We start from the raw sequence: 15,032 nt of genomic DNA, 5'->3' as shown, positions 1-15,032 counted from the left end.
GAGAAGCAATCCTCCACAACCACTCTCTGGCTTCTTCCATTGATGTGGAGATGCCAGCGTTGGACTGGGGTAAACACAGTCAAAGTTTTAACAACACCAGGTTAAAGTCCAACAGGTTTATTTGGTAGCAAGTGTCATTAGCTTTCGGAGCGCTGCTCCTTCGTCAGATGGAGTGGAAATCTGCTCTCAAACAGGGCACAGAGACACAAAACTTGATTTTGTGTCTCTGTGCCCTGTTTGAGAGCAGATTTCCACTCCATCTGACGAAGGAGCAGCGCTCCGAAAGCTAATGGCATTTGCTACCAAATAAACCTGTTGCTGGTGTTGTTAAAACTCTTACTGTGATCTTTCATTGAGCCAATGTCTAATCCAGTTTACTACCTCTCCATGTATACCTGGCGACTGAACCTTCCTAACTAACCTCCCATGCGGGACCTTGTCAAAGGCCTTACTGAAGTCCATGTAGACAACATCCACTGCCTTCCCTTCATCCACTTTCCTGGTAACCTCCTTGAAAAGCTCTAATAGATTGGTTAAACATGACCTACCACGCACAAAGCCATGTTGACTCTCCCTAATAAGTCACTGTCTGTCCAAATATTTGTAGATCCGATCTCTTAGTACTCCTTCCAATAATTTACCTACTACTGACATCAAACTTACCGGCCTATAATTTCCCGCATTACTTTTTGAGCCTTTTTTAAACAACGGAACAACATGAGCTATCCTCCAATCATCCGGCACCTCACCCGTGGATACCGACATTTTAAATATATCTGCCAGGGCCCCTGCAATTTCAACACTCGTCTCCTTCAAGGTCCGACGGAATACCCTGTCCGGTCCCAGGGATTTATCTACTCTGATTTGCCTCAAGACAGCAAGCACCTCCTCCCCTTTAATCTGTATATGTTCCATGACCTCCCTACTTGTTTGCCTTATTTCCATAGACTCCATGCCAGTTTCCTTAGTAAATACGAATGCAAAAACCCATTTAATATCTCCCCCATTTCTTTTGGTTCCATACATAGCCGACCACTCTGATCTTCAAGAGGACCAATTTTATCCCTTACTATCCTTTTGCTCTTAATATACCTGTAGAAGCTCTTAGAATTATCCTTCACCTTGTCTGCCAAAGCAACCTCATGTCTTCTTTTAGCCCTCCTGATTTCTTTCTTAAGTATTTTCTTGCACTTTTTATGCTCCTCAAGCATCTTATTTGCTCCCTGTTGCCTATACATGTCATACATCTCTCTCTTCTTCTTTATCAGAGTTCCAATATCCCTCGAGAACCAAGGTTTCTTATCCTTATTCACTTTGTCTTTAATCCTGACAGGAACATACAAACTCTGCACTCTCAAAATTTCTCCTTTGAAGGCCTCCCACTTACCAATCACATCCTTGCCAGAGAACAGCCTGTCCCAATCCACGCTTTTTAGATCCTTTCTCATTTCTTCAAACTTGGCCTTTTTCCAGTTTAGAACCTCAACCTGAGGACCAGATCTATCTTTATCCATGATCAAGTTGAAACTAATGGCGTTATGATCACTGGAACCAAAGTGTTCCCCTACACACACTTCGGTCACTTGTCCTAACTCGTTTGGCAAAGTTTGCATTTGACAAAGTCCCTCATGGCAGGTTGGTTAAGAAGGTTAAGGCTGATGGGATACAAGGAGAGGTGGCTAGATGGGTAGAAAACTGGCTTGGCCACAGGAGACAGAGGGTAGCAGTCAAAGGGTCTTTTTCCGGCTGGAGCTCTGTGACCAGTGGTGTTCATGCTGTGAAGGGGCTTGGGGCTCCGAAAGCTTGTGTGGCTTTTGCTACCAATTAAACCTGTTGGACTTTATCCTGGTGTTGTTAAACTCCTTACCAGTGGTGTTCCGCAGGGCTCTGTACTGGGACCTCTGCTATTTGTGATATATATAAATGATTTGGAAGAAGGTGTAACTGGTGTTATCAGCAAGTTTGCAGATGACACGAAGATGACTGGACTTGCAGATAGCGATGAACATTATCGGACAATACAGCAAGATATAGATAGGCTGGAAAATTGGGCGGTGAAATGGCAGATGGAATTTAATCCAGATAAATGCGAAGTGATGCATTTTGGAAGAACTAATGTAGGGGGGAGTTATACAATAAATGGCAGAGCCATCAAGATTATAGAAACACAGAGGGTCCTAGGTGTGCAAGTCTACGAATCCTTGAAGGTGGCAGGACAGGTGGAGAAGGTGGTGAAGAAGGCATATGGTATGCTTGCCTTTATAGGGCGGGGTATATAGTATAAAAGCTGGAGTCTGATGTTGCAGCTGTATAGAACGCTGGTTAGGCCACATTTGGAGTACTGCGTCCAGTTCTGGTCGCCGCACTACCAGAAGGACGTGGAGGCTTTAGAGAGAGTGCAGGGAAGGTTTACCAGGATGTTGCCTGGTATGGAGGGTCTTAGCTATGAGGAGAGATTGGTTAAACTGGGCTTGTTCTCCCTGGAAAAACGGAGAATGAGGGGAGACCTAATAGAGGTGTACAAGATTATGAAGGGTATAGATAGGGTGAACAGTGGGAAGCTTTTTCCCAGGTCGGAGGTGACGATCACGAGGGGTCACGGCTCAAGGTGAGAGGGGCAAGGTATAACTCAGATATCAGAGGGACGTTTTTTACACAGAGAGTGGTGGGAGCCTGGAATGCACAGCCAAGTAGGGTGGTGGAGGCAGACTCGCTGACATTGTTTAAGACTTACCTGGATAGTCACATGAGCAGTCTGGGAATGGAGGGATACAAATGAATGGTCTAGTTGGACCAATTATCGGCACAGGCTTGGAGGGCCGAAGGGCCTGTTTCCTGTGCTGTACTGTTCTTTGTTCTTTGTTTCCGAATAGGAGATCTAATATTGCATCCTCTTTAGTTGGTACCTCTATTTATTGATTTAGAAAATGTTCCTGGACACATTTTACAAACTCTAACCCATCTAGACCTTTAACAATATGGGAGTCCCAATCTATATGTGGAAAATTAAAATCCCCTACTATCACAACTTTATGTTTCCTACAGTTGTCTGCTATCTCTCTGCAGATTTGGTCCTCCAATTCTCGCTGACTATTGGGTGGTCCATAATACAACCCCATTAACATGGTCATACCTTTCCTGTTTCTCAGCTCCACCCATATGGCCTTGGCAGACAAGCCCTCTAATCTGTCCTGCCTGAGCACTGCTGTAACATTTTCCCTGACTAGCAATGCCACCCTTCATCCCTCTGCCTCTATCACGTCCGAAACATCGGAACTCTGGAACATTGAGCTGCCAGTCCTGCCACTCCTGTAGCCAAGTTTCACTAATGGCTATAATGTCATAATTCCATGTGTCAATCCACGCCCTCAGCTCGTCTGCCTTCCCCACAATACTCCTGGCATTGAAATAGACACACCTCAGAAGATTATTACCACCAGACACAACCCTTCTATTTGTGATTTTGCATGAACTATTAACATCATTTATTTTCACCCCCGCTCCACTACCTGCTCTGGCACTCTGGTTCCCATCCCCCTGCAAATCTAGCTTAAACCCTCCCCAATAGCACTAGCAAACCTCCCTGCAAGCATATTGGTCCCCTTGTAGTTCAGGTGTAACCCGTCTCTCTTGTACCGGTCCCAACTGCCCCAGAAGAGGTCCCAATGATCTAGAAATCTGAAACCCTGCCCCCTGCACCAGTTCCTCAGCCACGTGTTCATCCGCCCGAGCATCCTACTCTTACCCTCACTGGCACGTGGCACAGGTAGCAATCCTGAGATTACTACCCCTGGGGTCCTGCTTTTTAACTTCCTACCAAGCTCTTTATACTCACTCTTTTGTACACACATTCGCTATATTCTGCTGTATCTCCCTTTCACACAGAGACATATTCTCTCTAGCTTGTTGTATTTCTCACAAGCACACATTCTCTATGTCAAAGAAAGAACAAAGAACAAAGAAAATTACAGCATAAGAACAGGCCCTTCGGCCCTCCTAGCCTGCACCGACCATGCTGCCTAACTGAACTAAAACCCCCTACCCTTCTGGGGACCATATCCTTCTACTCCCATACTATTCATGTATTTGTCCAGACGCCTCTTAAAACTCACTGTCGTATCTGCTTCCACTACAACCCCAGCAGCGAGTTCCAGGCACCCACACCCTTTGTGTAAAAAACCTGCCTCGTACATCTCCTTTAAACCTTGCCCCTCGCACCTTAAACCTATGCCCCCTAGTAATTGACTCTTCCACCCTGGGAAAAAGCTTCTGACTATCCACTGTGTCCATGCCTCTCATAATCTTGTAGACTTCTATCAGGTCGCCCCTCAACCTCCGTCATTCCAAATAGAACAAACCAAGTTTCTCCAACCTCTCCTCATAGGTAATGCCCTCCGTACCAGGCAACGGTCTGGTAAATCTTTTCTGTACCCTCTCCAAAGCCTCCAATCCTTCTGGTAGTGTGGCGACCAGAATTGAGCACGATATTCCAAGTGCAGCCCAACTAAGGTTTAATAAAGCTGCAACATGACTTGCCAATTTTTAAACTCAATGCCCCGGCTGATGAAGGCAAGCATGCCGTATGCCTTCTTGACTACCTTCTCCACCTGCATTGCCACTTTCAGTGACCTGTGTACCTGTACACCCAGATCCCTCTATCAATACACTTCATGGTTCTGCCATTTACTGTATCTTTCCATCTGTATTAGACCTTCCCAAATGCATTACCTCACATTTGTCCGGATTAAACTCCATCTGCCATCTCTCCACCCAAGCCTCCAAACGATTTATATCCTGCTGTGTCCTCTCATGGTCCTCATTGCTATCCGCAAACCCACCAACCTTTGTGTCGTCCGCAAACTTACTAATCAATCCAGTTACATTTTCCTCCAAATCATTTATATATATTACAAACAGCAAAGGTCCCAGTCCTGATCCCTGAGGAACGCCACTTGTCACAGCCCTCCGTTCAGAAACCCTTCCACTGCTACCCTCTGTCTTCTATGACTGAGCCAATTCTGTTTCCACCTTGCCAGCTCACCTCTGATCCCATATATATATGTATATATACATATATAGATATCTGGCAGTATCCCTCTCTCGCTCACATTCCATATATCGGCAGCATCATTCTCTCTCATTCTCACATTCTCTGTATCTTGCTGTATCTGTTCCTCACACTCACACATTTTCTGTAGTTTGTTGTATCTCTCCCTCACACACTCTCATTTTCCTGTATCTCAGAGGCACAGTGGTTCGCATTGTTGCCTCGCCAGGGACACGGGTTCGATTCCCAGCTTGGGTCACTGTCTGCGCGGAGTCTGCACATTCTCCCCATGTCTGCGTGGGTTTCCTTTGGGTGCTTTCCTTCCAGTTTCCTCCCACAGTCTGAAAGACGTGTTGCTTAGTTGCATTGGCCATGCTAAATGCTCCCTCAGTGTCCCTAACAGGCACCAGAGTGTGGTTGCTGAGTGTGTTTAACCTTCTAAAATTGTGATTTTTGTCTTTAGGCATTGGCGGCACGCAGATTAAATTGGTGATTAAATTCATGGGACATGTTGGTGTTGAAGTGATGCAGAACATTATTCTTGAGGTGAGAATCTGTTTGGAGATTAAATATTGGTGACATCAATTCCTGCCTCTCACTCTGAATTCACAGATCAGGAGCTCCATGTCAGATTAAAAGCAGCTTCACTATCCTGCTGATTATCCTTGTATTATCCAGACCACCCTCCTGTTGAAGGGCCGAGTGGCCTCCTCCTGTTCCTGCGTTGGTGTCTGAACCTCTATAGTGTAGCTGAAGTGGGGAGCATTGTCACAGTCCAGTCCCATTGGTCCAAACCCCTCACAGATTGAGGGCAAAGAAAGTCTGAAACAACCTCACATTGCTCTGCTGACCCCAAGATCACCTCTCTCTCTCTCTCTGTCTTCCTCTCTCTTTCCTTTGCTCTCTTTCTCCCTCTATCCATCTCTGTTGCTGCCTCAATGTCTGTCCTCTGTCTCCCTCTCAATTTCTTGCTAACTCTCTCTCTCTCTCTGTCTTGATCTCTTGTCATCTCTCTCTCTCCGACCTTCAATGTTTGTCTCTCTCTCTTCTCACCTTCTGTCTTACTCGGCCACTTGCTTTGTCTCCATCCCTCCCTCTCTCTCTTTTCCTTGAGTCTGTCCTGCTCTTTCTTTTTCTCCCTTTTCTTTCTGTGCCCATCTCTATTTCTCTGTCTTTTTCTTTGCTTCATCCAGTCTCCCCTTTGCTTCTCTCGCTCCCTCACTGAACTCATTTCTCCAGTCCCATTTTCACTACAAACGTTGGAAGCAATGTCACCTGTTCCGTATGGCCAGTGCAGTTCCAGACAGTGATTGGCAGTGAATGTGACTTTTTGTCCCCAAACTCTACTTCACAATTTCCCTGCACCCTCACTGCAATATGAATTATGTCTCCTGTCTGTGATATAGCTGCAGCTGTCACTCAAGAATCGATTTCCGGATGTGGATCTTCATTTGAGTATTGCAGATGATTAACTCTCGGCTGTGGCTTACTCCAGAAGATTGTTGGTGATGGATTGTATCAGTCAGCGCATGATGGCCTGTGTGTTTGACAGCTTTGCTCACTAATCGTCCTGCCTTACAATGTTAAGTAGCTAGCAAAGGATTCATTGCTCGCTGTGTGCTACTGTTACATCATTATTGATTCTTCTTCATGTGACAGGATTGTGGGAACTTTAGCTTTTGCTTTGTTAAATAGGGAAACATACCCTCAATTTGAAAATACTGACTACTGGGCTGTTGGACAGAGATTGACCCAACATTGACCATTTTTAACTTTCTGCTTAATGAGAGAATGATCTGTGTGGAGCCCCCTGAGAATGGGCCCCCTGTGAATGGGCAAACAGACCACTGTTAATCCAAGCTAAATTCTGGGGAGATATCATCCTTTTTCTGAAGGTTGTGACAGGTTGATGTTGGTCGGTACAGAATAGAATACAGGCTTATTGTTTTATCTATAGAATAGGAAGTGAGTGTATGAAAAGTGAAATATTTGACAACTGATCTCACGAACCCAGTGAAAGAAGAAATTACATCAGCTTTATTAACCAAATTGATATATGCTGGCTCCAATCAGATCCTCCTTATCTGGAGTAGTGATACTGCTGGTGGAGCAGGAAGCAATATGTTTGTATCTTCACTCCATTCGATTCATAGAACCGGTGAACGGTCCCTGTTGGTCCCATTGTGAAGATGTAAAAGTGTAACAAAGAACAAAGAACAGTACAGCACAGGAAACAGGCCCTTCGGCCCTCCAAGCCTGTGCCGCTCCTTGGTCCAACTAGACCAATCGTTTGTATCCCTCCATTCCCAGGCTGCTCATGTGAGCAAGATATGATTAGGACTAAAATCACAGGAAAATCCTGCCAAGGATGCACTCTCAGCAAAACAACGTCTGTGGAGATCAGTAAAATTTAGTATTTCGAGTCAATGTGCTGGCTTTTGAGCTGAAACATTAACTGTGTTTCACTCCGCAGTTCCTGCCTGACCTGCCGAGTCTGTACAGCTTGTCTTTTTCTGTTTTTTTCTTTACACGATCAGGTCTATCAGATTCTCATTAATGGGCTTTCACAAACCCAAACCTATGCCTCAGAAAAGCCTCGGAAGAAACAGGAGAAAATCACGAGGGTTTTGATTGCAAAGTGTCTGTTTAACTGATTATTCAGCTGGGAACTGTAACGTGTTCGAGCCCATCACCATCACATGTGGGTTTCTCAGTTAAGTGGGTGTGTAAATGTATGCAATGTGTGCTTAATAAATCTCAAAATACTTGACCACAATGTTTCAAATCTGTTTCTTTTGGAGAGATGTCCAGATTATCGAATTAGGAGCTAAAACCACCCTGGAACGGTTTGAAACTCACCTTGTTGTCTGGCCTATCTCTCAGATTCTCAACTCTCTGTCTTCCCATGGATTCATCTTCCTCTCCCTGCTTCACTTTGAATATTTTTCCGGCTTTTCTGCTAATGAACACTCGCAGTTCACAAGATAGAAGAACATAAGAAATAAGAGCAGGAGGAGGCCATTTGGCCCCTCAAGCCTGCTCTGCCACTCAGTCCAATCCTGACTGATCCTGGGCTTTATCTTCACTTTCCCACCCACCCCCATATCCCCTAATTTTATGACACCACAAATCTGTCTGCTCCAGCCTTATATTTATTCAACAAAGGAGCACCCATAACTCCGAGTTAGAGAATTCCAAAGATTCATTGCCATTAGAGTAAAGAAATTACTCTTCATCTCTTTAGGGGCAGGTGCGACCTGTACAGTTTAATTTAATTTAATTTAATCTCAGTTGTTTGGGTTTAATCTCAGTTGTTTGGGTTTAATCTCAGTTGTTCGGGTTTAATCCCAGTTGTTGTGGATTTAATCTCAGTTGTTGTGGATTTAATCTCAGTTGTTTGGATTTAATCTCAGTTGTTTGGGTTTAATGTCAGTTGTTTGGATTTAATCTCAGTTGTTTGGGTTTAATATCAGTTGTTTGGGTTTAATCTCAGTTGTTTGGGTTTAATATCAGTTGTTTGGGTTTAATCTCAGTTGTTTGGGTTTAATCTCAGTTGTTCGGGTTTAATCCCAGTTGTTGTGGATTTAATCTCAGTTGTTTGGATTTAATCTCAGTTGTTTGGGTTTAATCTCAGTTGTTTGGGTTTAATCTCAGTTGTTTGGGTTTAATCTCAGTTGTTTGGGTTTAATCTCAGTTGTTCGGGTTTAATCCCAGTTGTTGTGGATTTAATCTCAGTTGTTGTGGATTTAATCTCAGTTGTTTGGATTTAATCTCAGTTGTTTGGGTTTAATCTCAGTTGTTTGGATTTAATCTCAGTTGTTGTGGATTTAATCTCAGTTGTTTGGATTTAATCTCAGTTGTTTGGGTTTAATCTCAGTTGTTTGGGTTTAATCTCAGTTGTTTGGGTTTAATCTCAGTTGTTTGGGTTTAATGTCAGTTGTTTGGATTTAATCTCAGTTGTTTGGGTTTAATCTCAGTTGTTTGGGTTTAATCTCAGTTGTTTGGATTTAATCTCAGTTGTTGTGGATTTAATCTCAGTTGTTTGGATTTAATCTCAGTTGTTTGGGTTTAATCTCAGTTGTTTGGGTTTAATCTCAGTTGTTTGGGTTTAATCTCAGTTGTTTGGGTTTAATCTCAGTTGTTTGGGTTTAATGTCAGTTGTTTGGATTTAATCTCAGTTGTTTGGGTTTAATCTCAGTTGTTTGGGTTTAATCTCAGTTGTTTGGGTTTAATCTCAGTTGTTTGGGTTTAATGTCAGTTGTTTGGATTTAATCTCAGTTGTTTGGGTTTAATATCAGTTGTTTGGATTTAATCTCAGTTGTTGTGGGTTTAATCTCAGTTGTTTGGATTGAATCTCAGTTGTTTGGGTTTAATCCCAGTTGTTGTGGGTTTAATCTCAGTTGTTGTGGGTTTAATCTCAGTTGTTTGGATTTAATCTCAGTGGTTTGGGTTTAATATCAGTTGTTTGGATTTAATCTCAGTTGTTTGGATTTAATCTCAGTTGTTTGGATTTAATCTCAGTTGTTTGGGTTTAATCTCAGTTGTTTGGGTTTAATCCCAGTTGTTGTGGATTTAATCTCAGTTGTTTGGATTTAATCTCAGTTGTTTGGGTTTAATCTCAGTTGTTTGGGTTTAATCTCAGTTGTTTGGGTTTAATCTCAGTTGTTTGGATTTAATATCAGTTATTTGGGTTTAATCTCAGTTGTTTGGGTTTAATCTCAGTTGTTTTGGTTTAATCTCAGTTGTTTGGGTTTAATCTCAGTTGTTTGGGTTTAATCTCAGTTGTTTGGGTTTAATGTCAGTTGTTTGGATTTAATCTCAGTTGTTTGGGTTTAATCTCAGTTGTTTGGGTTTAATCTCAGTTGTTTGGATTTAATCTCAGTTGTTGTGGATTTAATCTCAGTTGTTTGGATTTAATCTCAGTTGTTTGGGTTTAATCTCAGTTGTTTGGGTTTAATCTCAGTTGTTTGGGTTTAATCTCAGTTGTTTGGGTTTAATCTCAGTTGTTTGGGTTTAATGTCAGTTGTTTGGATTTAATCTCAGTTGTTTGGGTTTAATCTCAGTTGTTTGGGTTTAATCTCAGTTGTTTGGGTTTAATCTCAGTTGTTTGGGTTTAATGTCAGTTGTTGTGGATTTAATCTCAGTTGTTTGGGTTTAATCTCAGTTGTTTGGATTTAATCTCAGTTGTTTGGGTTTAATATCAGTTGTTTGGGTTTAATCTCAGTTGTTGTGGATTTAATCTCAGTTGTTTGGGTTTAATCTCAGTTGTTTGGATTTAATCTCAGTTGTTTGGGTTTAATATCAGTTGTTTGGATTTAATCTCAGTTGTTGTGGGTTTAATCTCAGTTGTTTGGATTGAATCTCAGTTGTTTGGGTTTAATCCCAGTTGTTGTGGGTTTAATCTCAGTTGTTGTGGGTTTAATCTCAGTTGTTTGGATTTAATCTCAGTGGTTTGGGTTTAATATCAGTTGTTTGGATTTAATCTCAGTTGTTTGGATTTAATCTCAGTTGTTTGGATTTAATCTCAGTTGTTTGGGTTTAATCTCAGTTGTTTGGGTTTAATCCCAGTTGTTGTGGATTTAATCTCAGTTGTTTGGATTTAATCTCAGTTGTTTGGGTTTAATCTCAGTTGTTTGGGTTTAATCTCAGTTGTTTGGGTTTAATCTCAGTTGTTTGGATTTAATATCAGTTATTTGGGTTTAATCTCAGTTGTTTGGGTTTAATCTCAGTTGTTTGGGTTTAATCTCAGTTGTTTGGGTTTAATCTCAGTTGTTTGGATTTAATATCAGTTATTTGGGTTTAATCTCAGTTGTTTGGGTTTAATATCAGTTGTTTGGATTTAATCTCAGTTGTTTGGGTTTAATATCAGTTGTTTGGGTTTAATATCAGTTGTTCTGGGTTTAATCTCAGTTGTTTGGGTTTAATATCAGTTGTTTAGGTTTAATCTCAGTTGTTTTGGGTTTAATCTCAGTTGTTTGGGTTTAATATCAGTTGTTCTGGGTTTAATCTCAGTTGTTCTGGGTTTAATATCAGTTGTTTGGGTTTAATCTCAGTTGTTTGGGTTTAATATCAGTTGTTAATATCAGGGATTTGTTCCCAGGAGCAGGCTGAGGGTAAGAGAGTGGGTTTTCTGACTTTAATTAATTCTTTATTTTTTCAGTTAATTTTGGGTTTAAAATCGGAGGTTTTTTTCAAAACCGGAAGTCGGGCCAGGAGAGGCCTGGGGAAGTTTTTGGAGGGTTTAAAAGCACACCAAAGTATACAGCGGGCAGCATCGTAGCGGGCAGCAGAGTGAGTGGGAAGTTGAGTGAGCTGTCAGGGCTTTGGCTCACAGGGCTTGGACGAGCAGGGGTGAGTTTTTGTTTCCTTACACTCTTATTAACTTTTCACTGTCTTACTTGACATAAAGTGTCCAGTATGAGTGTGAAACCAGTGTGTTGTTCCCAGTGTAGGATGTGGGAGGTCCTGGAGGCATCTGGCCTCCCGGACATCCACATCTGTGAGGGGTGTGTCGAGCTGCGGTTCCTGAGGGACCGTGTTAGGGAGCTGGAACTGCAGCTCGAGGATCTTAGGCTGATGAGGGAGAATGAGGAGGTGATAGACAAGAGCTATCATCAGGTGGTCACACCAGGGCAACGGGAGGAGGCCAAGTGGGTGATGGCCAGGAAGGGTAAGGCTAGGGTGGTTGAGAGCACCCCAGTGGATTTGCCCCTGCACAACAAGTACTCCTGCTTGAGTACTGCTGGGGGGGACAGCCCGCCTGGGGGAAGCAGCAGTGGCCGTGTCTCCGCAGTGGAGTCCAGCCCTGTAACTCAGAGGGCTAAGGAAAAGAGGAGGAAGGCGGTATTAATCGGGGACTCAATGGTGAAGGGGACAGACAGGCGTTTCTGCGGAGGTAGGCGGGATTCTCGCATGGTGGTCTGCCTCCCTGGGGCCGGGATCCAGGATGTCGCTAGTCGCGTCCCGGAAATCCTGAGGTGGGAGGGAGAGGAGCCTGAGGTAGCGGTACATATTGGTACCGCTGATGTGGGTAGGAAGGGAGAAGGGGTCATGAAAAGGGAGTACAGGGAATTAGGGAGACAGCTGAGAAAGAGGAAAGCAAAGGTAGTAATCTCAGGATTACTGCCTGTGCCACGGGAAGGTGAGGGCAGGAATGGAGTGAGGTGGAAGATGAATGTGTGGCTGAGGGACTGGTGCAGGGGGCAGGGATTCAGGTTCCTGGACCATTGGGACCTCTTTAGGGGCAGGGGTGATCTGTATACAAAAAACGGGTGGAACTTGAATCACACGGGGACCAATATCCTGGCCGGTAGGTTGGCTAAGGTTACTGGGGAGAATTTAAACTAGATAGGTTGGGGGGAGGGGAGCTAGAAGAGTTGACTAGGATCAAGGAACTAATTGATGGGGTGGAGGATGCAGGGGTAAGGGGAATTACAAAATTAATGGTAGAGGAGAGGGTGCAAGTGAATGAAGGCGGTAATTTAGATAAGGGAGTAGAGGGAGAGGGTGTTCGCGACTCATCAAAGCGGGTCCAGATAAAAGCTGGAATAAGGACACTTTGCCTGAATGCACGAAGCATTCGGAACAAGGTAAATGAGTTGATGGTGCAAATCAGCACGAGTGGGTACGATCTAGTGGCCATTACAGAAACGTGGCTGAAAGGTGACCAGGACTGGGAGATGAATATCCAGGGGTATCAGGCGTTTAGGAAGAATAGACAGGAAGGAAAAGGTGGTGGGGTCGCGCTATTAATAAGAGATAATATCAGGGTAGTACTGAGGGATGACATAGGCTCTGAGGAACAAAACGTGGAATCATTATGGGTAGAGATGAGGAATAGTAGAGGGAGAAAGACACTAGTAGGTGTGGTATATAGGCCCCCAAATAATAATGTTGAGGTAGGGAGGGCTATAAACAAGCAGATAAGGGATGCGTGTAAAAACGGAACGGCAATAATCATGGGGGACTTCAACATGCACATTGACTGGCAGACTCAAGTCGGTAAGGGTGGAATGGAGGAAGAGTTCTTAGAATGCTGTCGGGATAGTTTCCTTGAACAGCATGTTACGGAACCGACGAGGGAACGAGCTATTTTGGATCTGGTATTGTGTAACGAGGTAGGTAGAATTAAGGATCTTATTGTGAAGGACCCTCTTGGGTCTAGTGACCACAATATGGTCGAATTTCTGATTCAGATGGAAGAGGAGAAAGTTTGGTCCCAAACCAGTGTCCTCTGTTTGAACAGAGGGAAATATGATAGGATGAGGGATGAATTGGCTAAGGTAGACTGGGAGAGCAGGCTGGCAGGTAGGATAGCTGAGGAACAGTGGAGGATTTTTAAGGAGATCCTTTTCAGTTCTCAGCAAAAATATATTCCAGCAAAAAACAAGGATTGTAAGAAAAGGGAGAACCAGCCGTGGATAACGAAGGAAATAAAGGAGAGTATTAAAATAAAAACAGCTGCGTACAGAGTGGCCACAAATAGTGGAGAAACAAGTGATTGGGAAAAATTTAAGAAACAACAAAGAGAGACTAAGAAAGCGATAAAGAAAGGAAGGATAGACTATGAAGCTAGGCTAGCAATTAATATAAAAAATGATAGTAAAAGTTTTTATAAATATATAAAAAGGAATAGAGTGGCTAGAGTGAATGTTGGACCCTTGGAGGACGAGAGGGGGGAGTTAATAGTGGGAAATGAGGATATGGCTGAGTCTTTAAATAAGTTTTTTGTGTCAGTCTTCACGGTGGAGGACACAAATAGTTTGCCAAATATTAACGATAGAGGGTTGGCAGCAGGAGAAATACTTAATACAATTAATGTTACCAGAGAGGCAGTGCTGGGTAGACTAATGGGACTGAAGGTGGATAAGTCCCCGGGTCCGGATGGAATGCATCCCAGGGTATTGAAAGAAATGTCAGAGGTAATAGTGGATGCGTTAGTGATTATTTATCAAAACTCGTTGCATTCTGGGGTAGTGCCGGTTGATTGGAAAACGGCTAATGTTACGCCGCTGTTTAAAAAAGGAAGGAGACAAAAGGCGGGTAACTATAGGCCGGTCAGCTTAACGTCTATAGTAGGGAAAATGCTGGAATCCATTATTAAAGAGGAGATAGCAGGGCATCTGGATAGAAATGGTTCGATCAATCAGACGCAGCATGGATTCATGAGGGGAAAGTCGTGCTTGACGAACATGTTGGATTTTTATGAAGATGTGACTAGGGCGGTTGATGGAGGAAAACAGGTGGATGCGGTGTTTTTGGATTTCCAAAAGGCGTTTGATAAGGTGCCCCATAAAAGGCTGCTGAAGAAGATTAGGGCACACGGAGTTGGGGGTAGTGTGTTAAAGTGGATTGGGGACTGGCTATCCGACAGGAAGCAAAGAGTCGGAATAAATGGGTGTTTTTCCGGTTGGAGGAAGGTAACTAGTGGCGTGCCGCAGGGATCGGTACTCGGGCCGCAACTGTTTACCATTTATATAGATGATCTGGAGGAGGGGACGGAGTGTAGGGTAACGAAGTTTGCAGACGACACAAAGATAAGTGGAAAAGTGAATCGAGTGGAACATAGAACAAAGAACATAGAACATTACAGCGCAGAACAGGCCCTTCGGCCCACGATGTTGCACCGACCAGTTAAAAAAAAAACAAAAAAAAAACTGTGACCCTCCAACCTAAACCAATTTCTTTTCGTCCATGAACCTATCTACGGATCTCTTAAACGCCCCCAAACTAGGCGCATTTACTACTGATGCTGGCAGGGCATTCCAATCCCTCACCACCCTCTGGGTAAAGAACCTACCCCTGACATCGGTTCTATAACTACCCCCCCTCAATTTAAAGCCATGCCCCCTCGTGCTGGATTTCTCCATCAGAGGAAAAAGGCTATCACTATCCACCCTATCTAAACCTCTAATCATCTTATATGTTTCAATAAGATCCCCTCTTAGCCGCCGCCTTTCCAGCGAAAACAATCCCAAATCCCTCA

General features: G+C 43.4%; 1 protein-coding gene across 1 annotated transcript in view; it reads left to right on the top strand.

Moving 5' to 3' along the window:
- Window positions 1-7,817, top strand: part of LOC144488623 (pancreatic secretory granule membrane major glycoprotein GP2-like) — a 53,273-nt gene extending 45,456 nt beyond the window's left edge. The window contains exons 7-8 of the mRNA XM_078206687.1: window positions 5,511-5,593; window positions 6,454-7,817. Coding sequence (XP_078062813.1) covers window positions 5,511-5,593; window positions 6,454-6,519 — 149 coding nt within the window. The 3' untranslated portion in view covers window positions 6,520-7,817. The remainder of the gene's footprint in view (window positions 1-5,510; window positions 5,594-6,453) is intronic.
- Window positions 7,818-15,032: the final 7,215 nt, after the last annotated feature.

The sequence above is a fragment of the Mustelus asterias genome, unplaced genomic scaffold, assembly GCF_964213995.1.
Source record: "Mustelus asterias unplaced genomic scaffold, sMusAst1.hap1.1 HAP1_SCAFFOLD_1723, whole genome shotgun sequence".
Classification (NCBI taxonomy): domain Eukaryota; kingdom Metazoa; phylum Chordata; class Chondrichthyes; order Carcharhiniformes; family Triakidae; genus Mustelus; species Mustelus asterias.
Note: the sequence above shows the minus strand (reverse complement) of the source record. Positions and strands in the feature narration are given on the sequence as shown.